This window comes from Chlamydotis macqueenii, chromosome 1 (genome assembly GCF_036417535.1).
Source record: "Chlamydotis macqueenii isolate bChlMac1 chromosome 1, bChlMac1.mat, whole genome shotgun sequence".
NCBI lineage: Eukaryota > Metazoa > Chordata > Aves > Otidiformes > Otididae > Chlamydotis > Chlamydotis macqueenii.
In genome coordinates, this window is record NC_141556.1 from 137,567,840 (window position 1) to 137,584,578 (window position 16,739).

Consider the following 16,739-nt stretch of genomic DNA (forward strand, 5'->3'; position numbering starts at 1 on the left):
TCTGGATGGTATTGCTAGGGTCATGGTGAAGGGAACCATGGCTTCACATTGTTTCCCTGTTGGTTAAGTGACTGCATCAACAGTTAGGCAATGAGGGAAAATGGTCCTCATCAGGGCTCTTCCAAGGTAAAACCTATTGAAAATGTAAGATGAAAATGTGCACTAGTGCTTTTGTTGTGTCCATTTCTTCCATCAGTAGTGCAGGATCACACAACTGGAGAAGGAGGAGAAGCACAGTGGAGGTCCGACCAGCCCAAGTTTGCCTGTGGAAGAGGTGGGGGGCATGCCTGAGCGGGAGGGGAGCTCCATGCCAGCCGGCCTCCTCTGTGGACCCCCACCAAGCACGCATGTGCAGAGTGGCTTATTTGGCAGTTGCTCCATTAAGTATGCCTTCACAGAGAGATCCTGCTGGGATTGCTAGGCATGCCTTGAAACACAGGACATCGCACGCCTGTAGGTGCTGTGCAATTCGCACAATACATTACATTTGTGCTTATCTGGTTCCTGCCACCCCTTCATGAGCCGTGGTAGCTCACTGGTAGCACCAAAGGAGAGAAATAGAAGCCTCAGCCTGGTGATGCCCTGTCACACATCCTGACACTCGTGGCTTGCTCCTCTCTCCATCGTAAGACCTGGCTATGAGCAGGGGCTGGCAGACATCCTATCCAGCACGCACGTAAAACTAGCCGTCTTGCTTTGTGCAGAAGAGTGGGCCTACAGCAATGCACCGACCCGTTTCTCAGCCAATTTGCGAAATGGGAATTTAACAGCCCAGCCATCTGCAGCCACACAGAAACGCTCCGGCCTTGAACTCTACAGCTGGGTGCATCTGTTACAAATACCCACTCGCAAAGTCTGTATACTCAGAATCTGCACAGCCACACACTCTTTCACACCCACATCAATTTCAAGAAACATGGAAAACCTGATAGCCAGGGGCTATCAGGCCTGGCTACTTCTTACAGCAATGGTACACGCAGGCATATACAGCCCTGGAAAGCCCTATTACAGTTTCCTATCTATTTCCAAAGTCTGGACGAAAATACAGGCATAAATAAATAAATAAATAAATAATCTCTTCGTGGTCAGGCAAGGCCAAGGTCAATCTTCAAAAAGGAAGAACTATGTCTACTGGACAACAAGAGAGCAATCACTGCTATTTGTTCTGCTGTAACAAACCCTAGTTCAAGAAGCAATGAAATAAAATTTAATGGCAAAATAAATTTTACTCCTAATCAACAGTGATTCTCCACAAATACATTTGGTTCTTCAAGCAATACTCAATCATAATCATTGATTAAACATATGTAATATTTGCTTAAAATCTGCAAAACTACATGTATTTTTCTACTCGTTTCCTATACTAAATATTTTGATATCTATAAAAACCGGAACTATCAAGTGGCCAACAGTTTTAACACTTTAATGTGTCTCATGAATTCATAGTGAAAAATAATTTCAAGCTTTCATGGATTATACGCTTATCTCTAGCATGTACAAAGGAATGGAGATTATATTTAATAACTAGAAAAGAATTATAGTTAGAAGTGTATGCAGAAGAATTAAATTACAGAGTATGGTAACCACCTCAGTATCAACACTCAGAGCAATTTTATACGTGCATATATCAGCATGCACACATCTTTTCCAAAGCAAGAGAAATTCACATACAATTCCTGTAAGAAACATCATAAGCACACTTTCCTTTCCATCTTCCTAAGAAAGAAATCTACTCAAGAAACGACTCAGTACTACACTGAAGAACTACCACGTAATTAAAATGTGTTGTTTTGACAAATCCACTTGAGAAAACAACACAAAGCCTCCTGAGTCCTCTTTTAATCCAAGACCAAAAGTACACTACACTCGTTCAACCATCAATATGTGTAAGCTACTTAACATCATGTGTGTTGTTAAGGCAGTTGCACAGTCCTGATTTGGTTTAGATCACAACTATGCAATGTTTTAGGAAAAAATACAGCAAAGCATGTGTGCTGATAGCCAGCACGTTTATGTTGAGTATTTGGTACCGCAGGCACTTTTATTTAGAGACCAATGTTGTTTTCCCTATGCAAGTCAAGCATCAGATTCTTTAAAAATAGCAGGTAAAAACAATTTTGTGGAAGTCAGCTACCCCTGCTGAATAAAACCAGCCCCTTGAGAAACTTTTGCTACAATCACAAGCTAATTATTGTGAAGGAAACATGTTACTCACCATGGCGAAACTTTGACTTGCTCTTGGCTGTAGGTACATTAGACTTTAAACCCAAAATAGCATACCCTACTGCTTCCTAGGTACAGAAATAGCTGGATCACTGTAAGATCAAAACGTGGCATTACTGCATGAAGGAGTGACCCATGTGGAGGAACTTCACATGGACACACTTTTCAGCAGTGACAAATAAAATCTGATTTTTCTAGATTAATTCCACTGATGTTAATATAAAATAAGTTCTCTACTTTCCAGAATAATTTTTTTTTGTTAAAAAGTAATTTTCCCACATCATTATAGTTCTAAAAAAGTCTGCTTTTCACTTCTGGATCAGTCTAGAAATAACACAATGCTATGGAAAAATAGTTTTCAACACAAAATCTAGATCTTGTTTTCCCAAGCTAACTCTCACAGATAGCAGGGATAAACATGACTAAAACAAAGATTCTGTCAGCCCTCAGCACTGGGTTGTTGAACTTCGAACAATTTGCCTGTTTTGTACTTCAGATTATCACACTGACCCCCACACGGAATAAAATGTTAAATCAATGCTACAGAGAAGCATCACAGTGCTAGACAAAGGACAGGGGCAAGCAGACAAAGAGATGCTAAGATGACTTGCAAACCCACACTTCATCTCATATGTAACTAAATGAAAGGGAACTGTGGGATTATTCCCAGTCTCCCCAGAGAACAGTAAGGGTGGATCTAAAGAAGACTGAAATGGTTGAAAAATGTTAAGGCAGCCATTTCAAGATTGCTGTAATTAATTAAACTGCAGATTGCCTCTGAAAGGGGTGGTCCTACCCAGCTGAAAACCTACCTCCCCAAGTAATTTTGCAGTCAGATCAGTTCCCTGATCCAATTCAATCCAGACCTGCAGGAGTGCTCATACAAAGACTAAACAACTGGTTTGCTTAAAGACAGGACTGTTTAAAACACTCATAAAAATTCAGCCTAAGATTTAGGGCAAACAGAAGAAAACAATACTGTTGTTCAAACCATAACTTCTGGAAGAAAGCATGCAACAAGGCTTTTATAAAACCTGCATCATTTGAACTTCCAACAGGAAAAGAAAAGCTATTTCAGCACACAGACAGCAGTGTCTAAGAACGAGTTGGCCAAGAATAAAATGAGACTGGGTGTTAAAAGGTTTCTGACCGTCAAAGGACTGATGTCCTAAGGCAACTTTCCAAGGGAAAGAGCAAAGTTGAAAAAACACAGACAAAAACCCTGGCTAATTTCATTCAGTAAGTTTTATGAAATTTTACCTAATATTATGCAGGCTTGTCAATGACCCAAAAGACTCTTGCCTCTTTCGGGAGCTATGCAAGTCTTCATGAATTTAAGGCAAAAATGTTTTCCCTAACAACAGCCACTATTTCAGCCTCTTGGCTAGAACAGTGAGGTTGCTTTTGCCCATTGCGCATGTGCTAAGGAAGGAAAAAGAGGAGGGATGAGAAAAGACTGATGAAAATCCATCAGCTCTGCACCAAAGTGCATGCAGGCATGCATAGCAATGGGGCTCTGTTGCCTGTAGAGAACAGCTGCTTGATTAGCTGTGCAAGTTCTCCAAAATCTCATGCCTGAAGTGAAGTACTTGGGATGATAAGAATGTCATAGATGTGTTTCTTATGAAGGTATTTCAGCACCAAACTTTCTGCCATTTCCAAAGATGGATCAGAATTCATAGATTCCATAAAACTGAAAAGCACCAAGAAAGAGGGAATCTTTCCACTTGGTTTGAAGCTTTTCACAGTAATTAAGACTCGCTGTCTTGGCAGATTCTTCAATGCCTATAAAACTTCTCAACTCTTAAATTCTCCCTTTCCATGACAGAACCAGTTGATGTAACCTCTGCTAACAGAAGTGCTTTTACCACAATAGTCAGTGCAAGTTGAAACTGATGAACATCAACATGATTTATAATAGTTGTGAATGGATTCTATTTTGCATGTATTAGCTTTAATGTTACAAAATTTTGGGAGAGCTTCTGGAAGTAAGTATTGGTCAGGGTATAAACTATCACCCATGAAAGAGATTCAGGTTCCTGTAATTTCTTCTGTCAAAAACACACAAAGGTGCAAAGCATGCTTTTTGTGCCTCTCTTACATAGCAGTGCTATTTCACAAAAGATAGTTTTCAGTTAAGACAGCTTCAAACAGTGCTTATATTTACCATCATACCTGTCAAAACCCAATTCTCTGCATTTTCAATGTTGCAACAGAAATCTTTTTAGATTCTAACAAAGACAACCAAAATTATCTCAAAGGCTGGCCGGTGTCATTTGATAAGAATAATTTAAAAGTTCTGATTAATCAGAGTAAGAAATTAATGACAAAGATTTTGTTATTCAAATTTCCTGGCTTTAATTTTTCTCAGAAGTTATAAGATTTAACCTACTTTGACATCTGCCCATTCTTATCAAAAAGCAATTTTATGAAACTTATTTTTAATTCATTATTAAAAAAAAGTTAAAAGTCGTCAGTCAAAATAACAAAACAAAAAGTTTCTGTACCATGTTCTGCTTTGATAAAGTGTTTCAGTTTCTCCCCTTCACTAATAACTAACAGAAAGTATTCTTCACCCAAACCACATAAGAAACACTTGAGACCTCAAATATTCTCACAAAGCAGGAAAACGCTTTTCCAAAAGCTTCCTGTGTAACTCATTCCTCACAGTCCAACTGGCCTGCACACCAAGCCCACTAAAAAGCATTGCCCATGTCCGCACACCAAAGGCAGGGAAGCACGGCTGGCTGGACAGCCTGCTCCAGGAAGACAGAAAGGAACAGAGCCCCAGCTCAGCACATCAGAACAGCATTCACAGAATATATTGCCTCACTTGCTGCTCTGATCAATAGGCTACCTCTCCCCACGTCTTCACCCATAAAGAGTCTGTGTTCAAGAAGGAGGTAACACTGCATAATACGCACATTAATAACACTGAATGAACACCACTATCTTGCCAAGTCTCAGCAAATTTAGTTGCCCAGTAGCTCACAGTCTGGGACACATTTGGTTTTCCAGCTGAAGGACACAAGCTTACCTTCTTACTACAAGCTTCAATGTCTTGTGTGAACCTTTCACCAGACAGATTGCTTCTTGTCTGAAACCAGAGAGGCCCACATCATTGATGCCAACAATTTCATCCCCAGCCAGCAACTTGTCCACAGCTGCAGCTTTGCTCCCATCTTCAATCTGAAGAAAAAGCACATCAAATGGTAGAATTATTCAGGTTGCATAGTGACATCTTTAAATAAGTTAATGAGCTTTCAATATTGGCTTCATAGAATATAGTAATCAAGTGGTTTAAATGATTTTTCAAAGTACATATTAAAATGTTATAAAGAGAGTAATGATACAGAGACAATTAGAACAGGAAAGATGTGGAAGAGGGTAAACCTGAAAAAAAGCAGAAAGCTTGATGGAAATTTTGGAGTCAAAAACGTGTCATTTTGAGCTTTGTTCAATACAAGACAGGTAATCATACTTGCAAAGAGAGCTTTGGGGAAGCATCTTAAAATCTGCTTCTTTAGAGAAGGTAACCCATATAGTCAATAATGTTAACAATAGAGTCAAACTCCAAAAATCTGGCATGCTACAAAACCCCAAAATATTGCATAACAATCTGGTCTGGAAAATAAAGTTATTTTCATCAGGCACATAACAATTCAGAAAATATCTGAGAATTTACAATCCATACAGCTAACCAACAGCTCTAGCTAGAAGAAGAGAAGACGGTCTGAGATTAAAGGAAGAAAAACAGCATGTCACACTGCTGAAGAACACTGTGATACTAAGGGAAATTCACTGGAAGATTATTTTGCTGCCACAGGCATCTCTTGCCTGCACTGAATTTTTACAAACTATTCATAACATGTGGCAAAACACACACAAGATAAATTAAAGAGTCAAGTTTTGGCAATTCCCACCTCAATGAAGGGAACAAATCCATTACGAGCTAAAAGCTAAAATTTAAAACAAATCCCAAAAGCTTGATCACCCAGACTAGCAAGTACCAACAGTTTGAACTGATTTCAAATATAGCTGTAGGTGTTGAACACTTTGCAAATCAAGCCCTTGGCTTTCTCAGTTTTTTCTGCCATCTCCTTTGCTAAGACACAGCCTCCAGCTTCTCAGTTACTTGGGCTCATGATCTACACATTTAATTTTATTCCTCCCTCACTTGCTCATAGTCCATATCCCATCTCATCTTGTAGATTTGACACTTTGTCTTCAAAGCAAAGAATTTCATTTACACCTTCATTATACTGTACCTTGACTAGAATATCTCAGAGTCCCACACATTAAATGCCAGTGAACCTACAAAGAAGAAATCCTTCTAATTGCCCCAACTGCAGAAAGCTTCGTAAAGAACTGCCATCTTCTGAAGCATCAAAGTCAATCAACAAGATAAATCCAGAGGAAACCTAAGTTCATGAGTTCGGAAGCTCACAGTACAGGTTTTACAGACACTCCAGCAATCAAAGTATAAATTAAATAACCTAATAAAATAAAGCAATATCTCTTGATGAAAGTACATTAGGATGATCTCACACACCCCAGCAATCTTATTGCAGGCACATAAAAGCTCTCTTTATGTAAGTTTAGGATAAATGTTCTTAAAAGTCTTCAGACCTATAAAACTAAGCCAAAAAGAACGGCATAAAAAAAAATGCTTAGTCTTAAAATGCTAAAATGCTCATTATTAATACTAATGAAGCAATTTAATTTCTAGAACATCTTATCTTAATAAAAACACAGATAATTAAAGACAGAGCAAGTTTCTACATCCCGATATATCTAGTTCTCAAGCTATGAGATGTTTCTGACCTGCTTGCCTATCCTCTGAACATCAAGAATTTACCAGAATACCAAATTATCGCTGCAAATTTTCAGTAAAGTTGAAAAGAAGAGAGCAGCAGAGGAAATTGCTTATATGTAAGGAAAATATTTTAGTTCAGGGATGTCAGGTACAGAGTGGCTGCCCTAAGAGAGACCCTGAAGCCAGGCAGAGCTGAGCAAGAGAAGAGGCAGTTGGGGCCTCCTGAATCTCAAGCCTCCTAAAAGGCAATCCTACATCTTCCACGTGTTCAGATGCATTTCTGGGCTACCACTAAATAAGCCCAGCAGGTTAGAAAAGCAGCATGAAAATGTTATTGAAAGTCAGAGTTGAATCACTAGAATTACAAGGAGAAGGTCAAACAGAGGTGGGAAGGAAGGGGGGAAAAAAAAGAAGAAAAAAAAAAAAAGAGGGAAAATATCTTGTAGGAGGACATCTTTTAAACTCCAAAATGTAGGTGCCAACTAATTGCAGCCCTTATGCCCTGAGCAAGGCACCAACTGAATGACAAGGGGTGAGAAGCCCCTGGGCCCTGCCACCTGGGCTAGAAGAGCTCAACAGGGTCTTTTCTTGTCTTTAAGGAAAAAAAAAAAAAAAAAAAAAAAACAAAAATCTGTCTCCTAGGGTTTCAAGGAATGTTCATTGTTCTCAGTAAGTGTGTTTGTTTTTTCTTCAGGCTGGCAATGCACTGACGGTAGGGAGTATTCAGTTACCCCCTCTGAGTTTTCATTTCAGCAGGGAGACTACACATTCCACACAGTGCAAGCTTTCCAAAGAGACTTTGGCTGTCCAAAACAACATTAATAAAAAAAAAAAAACCCTCAAAAAAAAAAAATCAAAACCTAGATACAAAGCTGAAGCTATCCTCGTGAAAGCTAGAAGTGGCTTTCTTTAATACCTTTGCCTCCAGATCAACTGCAGCTAGGGAGAATAAAAACTACATATTCATTCACAGTAAAAGTCTCCTCAAGCTGAACAAATTTAAACGTAAATCTTCCCTACTGGTTTTACCTCAGATCCCCAAATGGCTGCATGAATGCGATTCCACTTGACAACACACTTTTAAGTGGAAAGGGCAATGCTAGCTAGACAGGAAAAATACAATTTCTTCAGTTACACTAGTAACTAGTTATTATTAGTCATAATAACTGAAAAAAAACCCCAAACAAACAAACCAAAACACCAAATCAAAAAAGCTTTAGATTTTGCACATATTTAAAGAAACATAGTTAAAAAAAAAAAAATCCATGAGGAAGAGAATTCATCAAAAACATTGCCCTACTAACCTGGCTTCTTGGCACAAACTTGGATAGTGCCAATCCAGCTTCTCCTTCAGGTTTTCTCTTTTTCTGTTCACTAGTCTTTCCATTTATTGTTTTTATTTATTCAATTGCTGATAAACTTTCCATCTCAGCAGATCTTCAATAGAAGTGTAAATCCCAACCAAAATACATAAACATTTTAGAACTAGCAAATACACTTGAAAATTTCACAACCATTTTTCACAACTCAAGCACGAATGTATTTCACTCACCCATTTATAGAGTTAACTATGCTATGCCGTGTTCAGGATTTAAGTCCATATTATTTATCTTAGTAAGGTCCAGTCTCTTCTGAATTTCAAGTGCCCAGAAAAACTAACAGTCAATAGCTGAAAATAAAGCCTTGAAAATGCACTTCAAGATGAAGTCTTTCAAGAACAGTCAACAAGAAGAGATCTGCCTCCATCACTGTCGGCAGGCAGACACGACGGGACGTAACCCTGAACAGCCCCTCCGCTCAGTCTGGAGTACTTGCGGGAACTGAATGCCCATAAAGTATACATCTTAACATTTTTATAGCAATAGCAGGAAACACAAGACACATACAAGAAAAACAATCAGCACCTTATATTTTCTTATAAATAACAGACATAAGCCTTCAAAACGTAGCTGTGGTTACGCTGCCTATCTTGGATGAGTAAAGAATAGCTCTACAGAAACGCCCTCAAATCATGCTTTTGATAGGTATTAACAAATTACATCCTTCTCACCATGCTAAATTAACAAGAGTAAACACCATGACTTCCTATCCTTAACAGGGATGTTGATATTGCTACCAAAAAAAAAGAAGTGTTTTCCAGAGGAGATGAAAAGGATGTTTGTTGACGAAAAGCATCTGTTTAGACAGTCTCCAACTCTCACCCTGCTGTCCCCGATGACCTCCCTATGGCCAAGAGCAAAGGCAAACTTTGGGATCAGGGAGGACTGGAACCGCAGACTTCTGTCGTCATGACGTTATCTACATTAACTGTTATATCTTCCCAAATTTATTTTTGCTTATAAAATATCATATCCACAAAACAGGAAGAGACTGACAGAACTGATCAGAGACTGATACAAGACACAGATGTAGATAATGGTTAGGATTTTTTTTTAAAGTGATTGAAAAAACAACACACTTATAACTTTGGTATGTGAAATTCTTCCTGTGAAAAGGAGAAAGTGCCTTGAAATGCTGGAAGAGTTCAGCTGTGGAGGGAGGTCTAACAGCTAGATACACAAACACATTCAAAGGACACTTAAAAGTCTGTATTTCCACTGCTCGTAACACATGTGAAAGGGAAAATAAAGGTCTACGTCTGCAGCTTTAAAATGCTGCAGTGTTGATGGGGAGCACCACTTCTAGAATGTGACCCCTTCACTTCTGTGTTTATCAGGGCTGACGCTTTACTTAAAATACCCACATTCTTCTACAGGCACCTGTATAAACAAGCAGGAGACAGGTTGGGGAAATGCCATGTCACACAAGAGATCTAGTTTTGTTTACAATGATGACAGTTTCTTGTCCATGCTCTCTCTGGACAGTGTGGGAGACGGGATGGAAACCCAAACCCAGAGACAAACACCGGAAAAAACAGCACTATTTATCAGTGCTCTGCTATGGGCCGTGATAAACTATTTTATTATAATTCACTTCTCATCCAGCCAAGAAATGATTCTGTGGTTGTTTGTCTTAGGAGCATCCAACATGGATTTTTTTTTTTTTAAAAAAAAACAGCAATCTTTTTATGAACAAGTAAAGTGTAGGAAGTGTTAACTATTTTGATTTGCACTGAGTTAAACAAAGAAGAAATACCTTTACAGTTCAAGTCTGGCATTTGTGGAACTTTGTGGAATCAACATAAAAGTGACAGAACTGACCTAACTCCAGCTATACGTTCTGCCAGTGCAGCCTGGGTGGCAAGGGCTGCACTCACCAGCAAGACTCATGGGTCAAACCGAGGCAGGATAAAACAGGGGTGCAAACTGCAATGGGATCAAACTGGTCCAAAGGGAATGGATGTGTATACGTAAGGCACCTCGCACAGGCATGCATGCACTAGAAGCTGGGCAAGGCTAACACATTCGATTTTATACTCTTTTGCATTCTTTCTCTCCTACTTGTGATTTAGTACTTGGATATTAAAGAGACTGTTGGAAGGACACCTTCCAAATCTCAAGACAGGGAACTAACACTATCCCCACTTTACAGATGAGCTCAGAAGCATATATGGAAAAAACAGCCGAAAACGATGGAGGATATGTGTGGCAAAGTGAGTCCAACAAGCAGCAGCAACGACCCAACACGACCTTTAAGGAACATCATACAAAGAAAGCTTAACTATGTGCTACCAACTTTCAAAATCTGGGCCTATCCAGTACTATTCAATACTATTAACTTGGCAGTCGCTGCAGTTATAGAGTCATAGAATCATAGAATGGTTAGGGTTGGAAGGGACCCTCAAGGGTCGTCTAGTCCAACCCCCCTGCAAGGAGCAGGGATCTCCAACCAGATCAGAGCCCCTCTCCAACCAGGTTGCTCGGAGCCCCGTCCAACCTGCTTTTGAATGTTCCCAGGGATGGGGCATCCACCACCTCTCTGGGCAAATGCAGTGTTCTACCACGGTCATTGTAAAAAATTTCTTCCTAATATCTAATGTAAATCTACCTCCCTCTATTTTGAAACCATTACCCCTTGTCCTGTCACAACAGGCCCTACTGAACAGTCTCTCCCCATCTTTCCTGTAGGCCACTTTCTCCTATAGTTCGGTCAGGCACGTAAGTAAGTATCTGCTGCATTTGGCGACACTCTACCTTAATACAGCAGCCAGAACTTCCCTCATGCCCACTATGACCATTTCACACCCCATTAACCATTGCCCATACCTCCTCTTCCTCAGATTGTTTTTAAACATCACAGCAAACAGCACTAAATTTTAGGAGAGTTTAGTCTAGGGCTATGTATGTCCCTAACAGCAGTTTCTTTCTTCCCTAGACCTTATGGCAACGGCTCACAGAACCTCTGAACAGGCGGAGAAACCTGCCTTGGCCAGCTGCTCTTTCGGCGTTCCTCATCGTGCCACGCAGACCGTGAGCTGGCAGGAGCGCTGCCTTCTGTCAACAGGTGGCTCTTAAAAATCAATTTGGAAACATTTTTTTTTAAAGGGTAGAGTTCAGTAATAGGACACAGTCTATCATGGCCCTTTAATTGCTCTTTATCTGGTGTATTTAGACATTTGGATATTTGCCCAGCAATCTTTTTTTTTTTGTCTTTGTTTTTTTTTGTTTTAAAGCAAGCATCATGTTTTTAAAAGCTGTCACTTGGTTCAGTTCTTTAAGTATTTATTCAGTTTTTATAATTGTGTCTACTCCACTGTTTTGATTAAGGGCTTGCTGTTGCTTCCACTAGAACAGGCCATTTTTGTGGGGGATTTATTACAGCTGTAAAAACTAACTCCAGGCTCAAACTGAACTTCAGAGTTCATCAAACCAGAAGTGTGGTTTTTACCAAAAGTATGGTAAAACACCCACCATTTCGCTTTTAAAAAATTAATACATATACATAAAATGATTAATACTTTATTCCAACTTTAATTCAAAACAATACCTACCACTAGGCTGTGAGAAAACCTTTCTGATTATAAATCATCGGTTACTATTTCTAAGAGGATATAGTTGTTCTATCTTAGTCTATTTAAAGCATAGGGTCATTATTAGCTCTGCAAATTGATGACCAAGTAAAGTATTTGAAGTTAAAAATGTAATGAATCTTTGCCCCAGGAAACAACAATCACAAATTCCACATGAAAAAGTATCAGGACATAAGACTTCATGTAGATTTATAGGTTTTAAAAACTGAACTACAAATGTTTATTTTAAAAGTTTTTTCAAAGTGATTCCATTGTTTCAGTAACAGAAGCTGGAAACATTTCACCACTGCTGAACACTTGCCCTAGAATTAAAAAAAAAAAAAGCCAGAACTAAAAACCACCTTGATGCTTTGAAAGCACAGAGGTAATATATCAGGAAAAGGACAGTGGGGCTGCTTAGTGTCAGGGATGGGGTTTTTTTTGCTATTAGTACTTAAGCTTTGCTAGACAAATTTTACAGCTCCTAAATAAAATTCCATCTCAGTGAGATTTACCACAATAGCATTTAGAAACATATCCAGGCCTTTTCAGCGCACATAACCCACACCAGCAGGCCTGCATATATTCCACCACCATAGAGCAACTAAACAGGTAGTAGTCTTTAGACTACTTAGTCTTTAGAGATCTTTATATGCAAGAGCCCCCCCTGGGGCAGCACTAGTCCTAGGGCAAGCTTCCTAGCCCTTACAATCCTGACAGCCCCAGGCTGGTATCCATGCAAAAGGAAAGCAAAATGGACCCAGCTTACCTGGAGTAAGAGTAAGGCTAAGATAAAAGTCGAAAAGATGGAGATCCTGGAAGGAGGGGTGGTGGAAGATGCCTGCTGTCGAAGCTGATCCTGAACCTGGAGAACCTGTCCCATCCCTCCCTCACACCAACATGTGTGTAACGCTTGCAAAGTATAGCTCAAGTTTCATTTTTTTTTCTAGCATCTCATCAACATCTAGACATGCTTCTGCTGCTGTTGCTTAGTACAGCATTCGTCCAGGCAAGCTGTACACGTCTTATTCAATAATTACTAAAAAATAACTCCCATTTATTTTTAGCTGAGAGTTTGTTTTGCATTTTACAGAAGCTAAGGGCATCCAACCCAGAGGAACCCATCTAAACTCATGGATATGGTACACTGTTCTTAAAGATACCTTCCTATTTTTTTTCCAAAATGTCAAAATAACCTGTATAGAAAGAAGCACATAACTGTGCCATGAAAAAAAAAATAACCAGAAGGTCAAAAGAGAACTTCTTTCTCTATATGCAGTTTACTTATTTTAACAAATCTTCTACCAGAGAAGTTTGAAAGGGTTAGCTTATCTATATTTACTTGTGCAAGTTTACTCATGGATAGTTATATATAGACAGGCTGTTTATACATGTAATCTGTGCAGTTAACATTAAGCACTTTTATAGGTCTACATTTTTGTACTTTCAGTTACTACGAACAATGATAAGAATGGTTAAAAAAGAGGTTATGCATAGAAACAACTCACATTTTATCTTTTCAAACTGATAACAGGAACAGATTTCCAAGAGGAAAAATACAACCTGACAAAGTAATCTTTACGATCATAAGGTTCAAGGCTTTTTACTTGCAAGTACCATATACTTCCAACAAGGCTGGCTTATCTTTCTGCCTTCCTGTCCATCCCAGGAAAATAATGTCACAGCTTGCCAATGTGCCCTTGACAGTAGCATACCGAATACAACCCAATAACCTGTAAAACACTACTGCATAACTAGGGAAAGGGTAGGACTTACTGACAAATTAAAGAAAAAAGGTATGGAGTGGGTCTGTATGGTTATGTAGGTATGGTTGCGCATTAATTACAAAGAAAAAGTCCAGTTTCCTCAGCTTACAGTTTGTGAAGAACTTCGACATGCCTCAAAGAGAGACACTGAAAGATCTAGTAGACAGCAATATAATACATGCTGAAATGAAGTTAATCTGTTTCATTCAATCAGTCTACACATAATCTTTTACTTAAAATTTAAGTTGCATCTCTGCCTGTCTAAAAACTGCAGTGGTTTCCAGAAAAAAAAAGCAACACTTCTAGACACAGGTAGCACTGATTAAGACCCAGTAACACAAAAAGCTGCTTCATCATCTGTTAGTTTCAAAAAGCACTGTGATGGGTCTGCCAAAAGACACAGACATTTTAGAAACAGTGTTAGATTTCCTTCCATTTTTGTTGTAGTATAGATGCTGATTTTTCAGACAGTGAGAAAGTATAACATTCCCCAATAATTGTTGCAAGAATAGTCTTACCTACTCCTGAAAATCCTGTTTTATCACAAAAGTGATAATTACCACTGAAGTATTAATTTAGGAACCCACTGCTACACAGAGTGAGCAGAACATAACGTTACATTTCCAAGCAACAGTCTAGCACACATAAGCATTAACGAGAATTGAATGACCCACTCTCAAAGACTGACAGCAATTTCTTCAACAAGAACTCCTCCTTTGCACTGCTACTCAACCTAAAAAAAAACCACCACAACAACAAAAAAATAACCCCCAAAACCTCACTAAGCTGCTGAATTTTAAAGCAAGTTAATTCCCTTACCCATTTCTCTAAAAAGAAAACTCTCAAAAGAAGGGTCAGGCTCCTCTTACAATATGAGTTTGCTGACAACAGACTTTGTTCTTTGCATCAACTTTTGCTTATTCAGAATTTATATTCAGGCTCACAGAGCACCCAAATTGTATACAGAGTGAAACCTTCCTTTGCCACCATCTTCCTCAGCAATTCCAATACTTAAAGCTAAGTTAAATCAACAAGATGTATTTATTCCTTTCTCTCCCATCCCAGTGTTAAAATAGGCAACAAACCCTAAAGCTGTCTTAATTCATCATTTGATAATTTATACAGCCACATTTACTGTAAGTATGTAGTACTTAAAACTGAATAGATGCAGATATCTGTTGCTACTCTACCAAATCCATGTTTATGCTGTGCACTCTGTATGCAATCCCAAGTCTCCTTTCTTAAAGCCATAAAAAGTGGGAAGCTAGTGGGATGACCCTCAAGAGAACAAAAATGCATATTATTACAGAAACAAAAACCTCACCCTTACTTTCTCCTCTGTTCTTATTTATTAGCAGGCCAGTAAAGGAAGTGCATTTTCCCCCACTCCACTTTCACCCAGAATTCAAACATGAAAAGATGAAGCAAGCAAACACTAAATATGGCATTAAATGTATTTCTCTAGGTCAGGAGCTGCAATGCAATTGCTTCTAAAATTATCAAACAAGGTTCAGAAAGCAAGTTACAGAAAGGACTGCACGGCAGTTTCTGCCCAAGCTGTTCCATCTTGTCACCTTGCAGTGTCTGAGCTTACTGCTATGGTCAGAGGCACCAGAGGGTCCCTTTAAAAGAGACAGACTGCTAATACAACCAATGTAAATCTCTCATGATGCCACAGTAATAAAAGCCAAAAGTATATAAATAAAAACCCTATCAGTGTTTTTATGCAGTTTATTGACAAGATGAAATAGTACCCACCTACTTTCCTAGGGCACACACTCATCTGAGCATGGCATGAAACATTCACGTAGCTAGAATTAAGCACCAGCATCTTAAGCCTCTTCTGAGTCAGGAACTTGAAAAAAAGCAAAATCCAATTCTGTGGAGAGGGACTAATCTATAGCAATTTATACCCCTAGGCATCATTCACATTATCCTGCTCTTTTTCCCCTAACCATCAGCACTCTGTTGCCACGTATTTCAGATTTAAAAAACCACAAATCTTTCTCAAAAAAAAGAAATTTTCATTTCTTCTAAGCAGACCTAGGTGTTCAGAATTTTAGGTTCTTCATTTTATGTAGTTGTCCTATATACCATTCCTTACAATTCCATTACTTAATATCATCATGGAACACTAGAAGAAATTCCTTCCTAATTAAAAATTTACCATAGAAATTAGATATGCAAGCGTTTCTGGCATTTCTGCAAGTATCTTGCCACCTTTTCTCTATTTCAGAGGTCTAATTCTTCCTATGATTAATGAGAGATAATTAACCAATTATACTGGGTCATGTAATTCATACTTACATGACAAAGGTTATTTTTTTCTTAAATTATAGGATTGCGCTGTGAATTAGCAACTAATGCACCAAAATCATCATGGATTAAAATAATGGAAATTTACACAAAACATACAAATAGGAGCTTCAAAAAGCTGCATGGATTTAGCAGTAAATTGTGAGGTAGCGCAGGAGAAATTCTTATATTCTGAAATTAGAGCACACTTACTGCTCTAAATTGACTTTTTTTTTCAAATTGGCTTTCATTCATAGCTCTTTATCAAAAGCTTCATTGTATAACACGTGTTGCTGACATAATTAGCTCTAAGAGCAGGCACATTACTCCAAAGAGTTAAAAAAAAGTTTTAAAGATATATCAAAACATTACACATGCAATTAGTTGTTTTTCCTGATTAAGAAAGGATATATTTAATTATGACAAAACTACTCAATTTGACAAACATCTGTATTTCTGTTTGGCAAAAGTATCTGTCATATGTATAGATGCACTTACTAAAAGACATATCCTGTTCACGAAGCACAAGTCCCAACTCCACCGCACAGCCCTTGCTGAAGTATGAGTGGAATTTTGGGAAAGAATGTTTGTACAATAATTCTTGCAGAACAGGAGAAAATTTATAATGATACTTCTATTTTCCCACATCAGTGGTGGGACCACTGTATATGCACATGTGCACGTCATCATA

At 38.6% G+C, this 16,739-nt stretch overlaps 1 protein-coding gene across 1 annotated transcript in view; it reads right to left on the reverse strand.

Annotated features, from left to right (window-relative positions):
• SHROOM2 (shroom family member 2) overlaps window positions 1–16,739 on the reverse strand; it is a 127,082-nt gene that overhangs the window by 68,508 nt on the left and 41,835 nt on the right. The window contains exon 2 of the mRNA XM_086768172.1: window positions 5,261–5,412. Within this exon, the coding sequence (XP_086624298.1) occupies window positions 5,261–5,412 (152 nt within the window). The remainder of the gene's footprint in view (window positions 1–5,260; window positions 5,413–16,739) is intronic.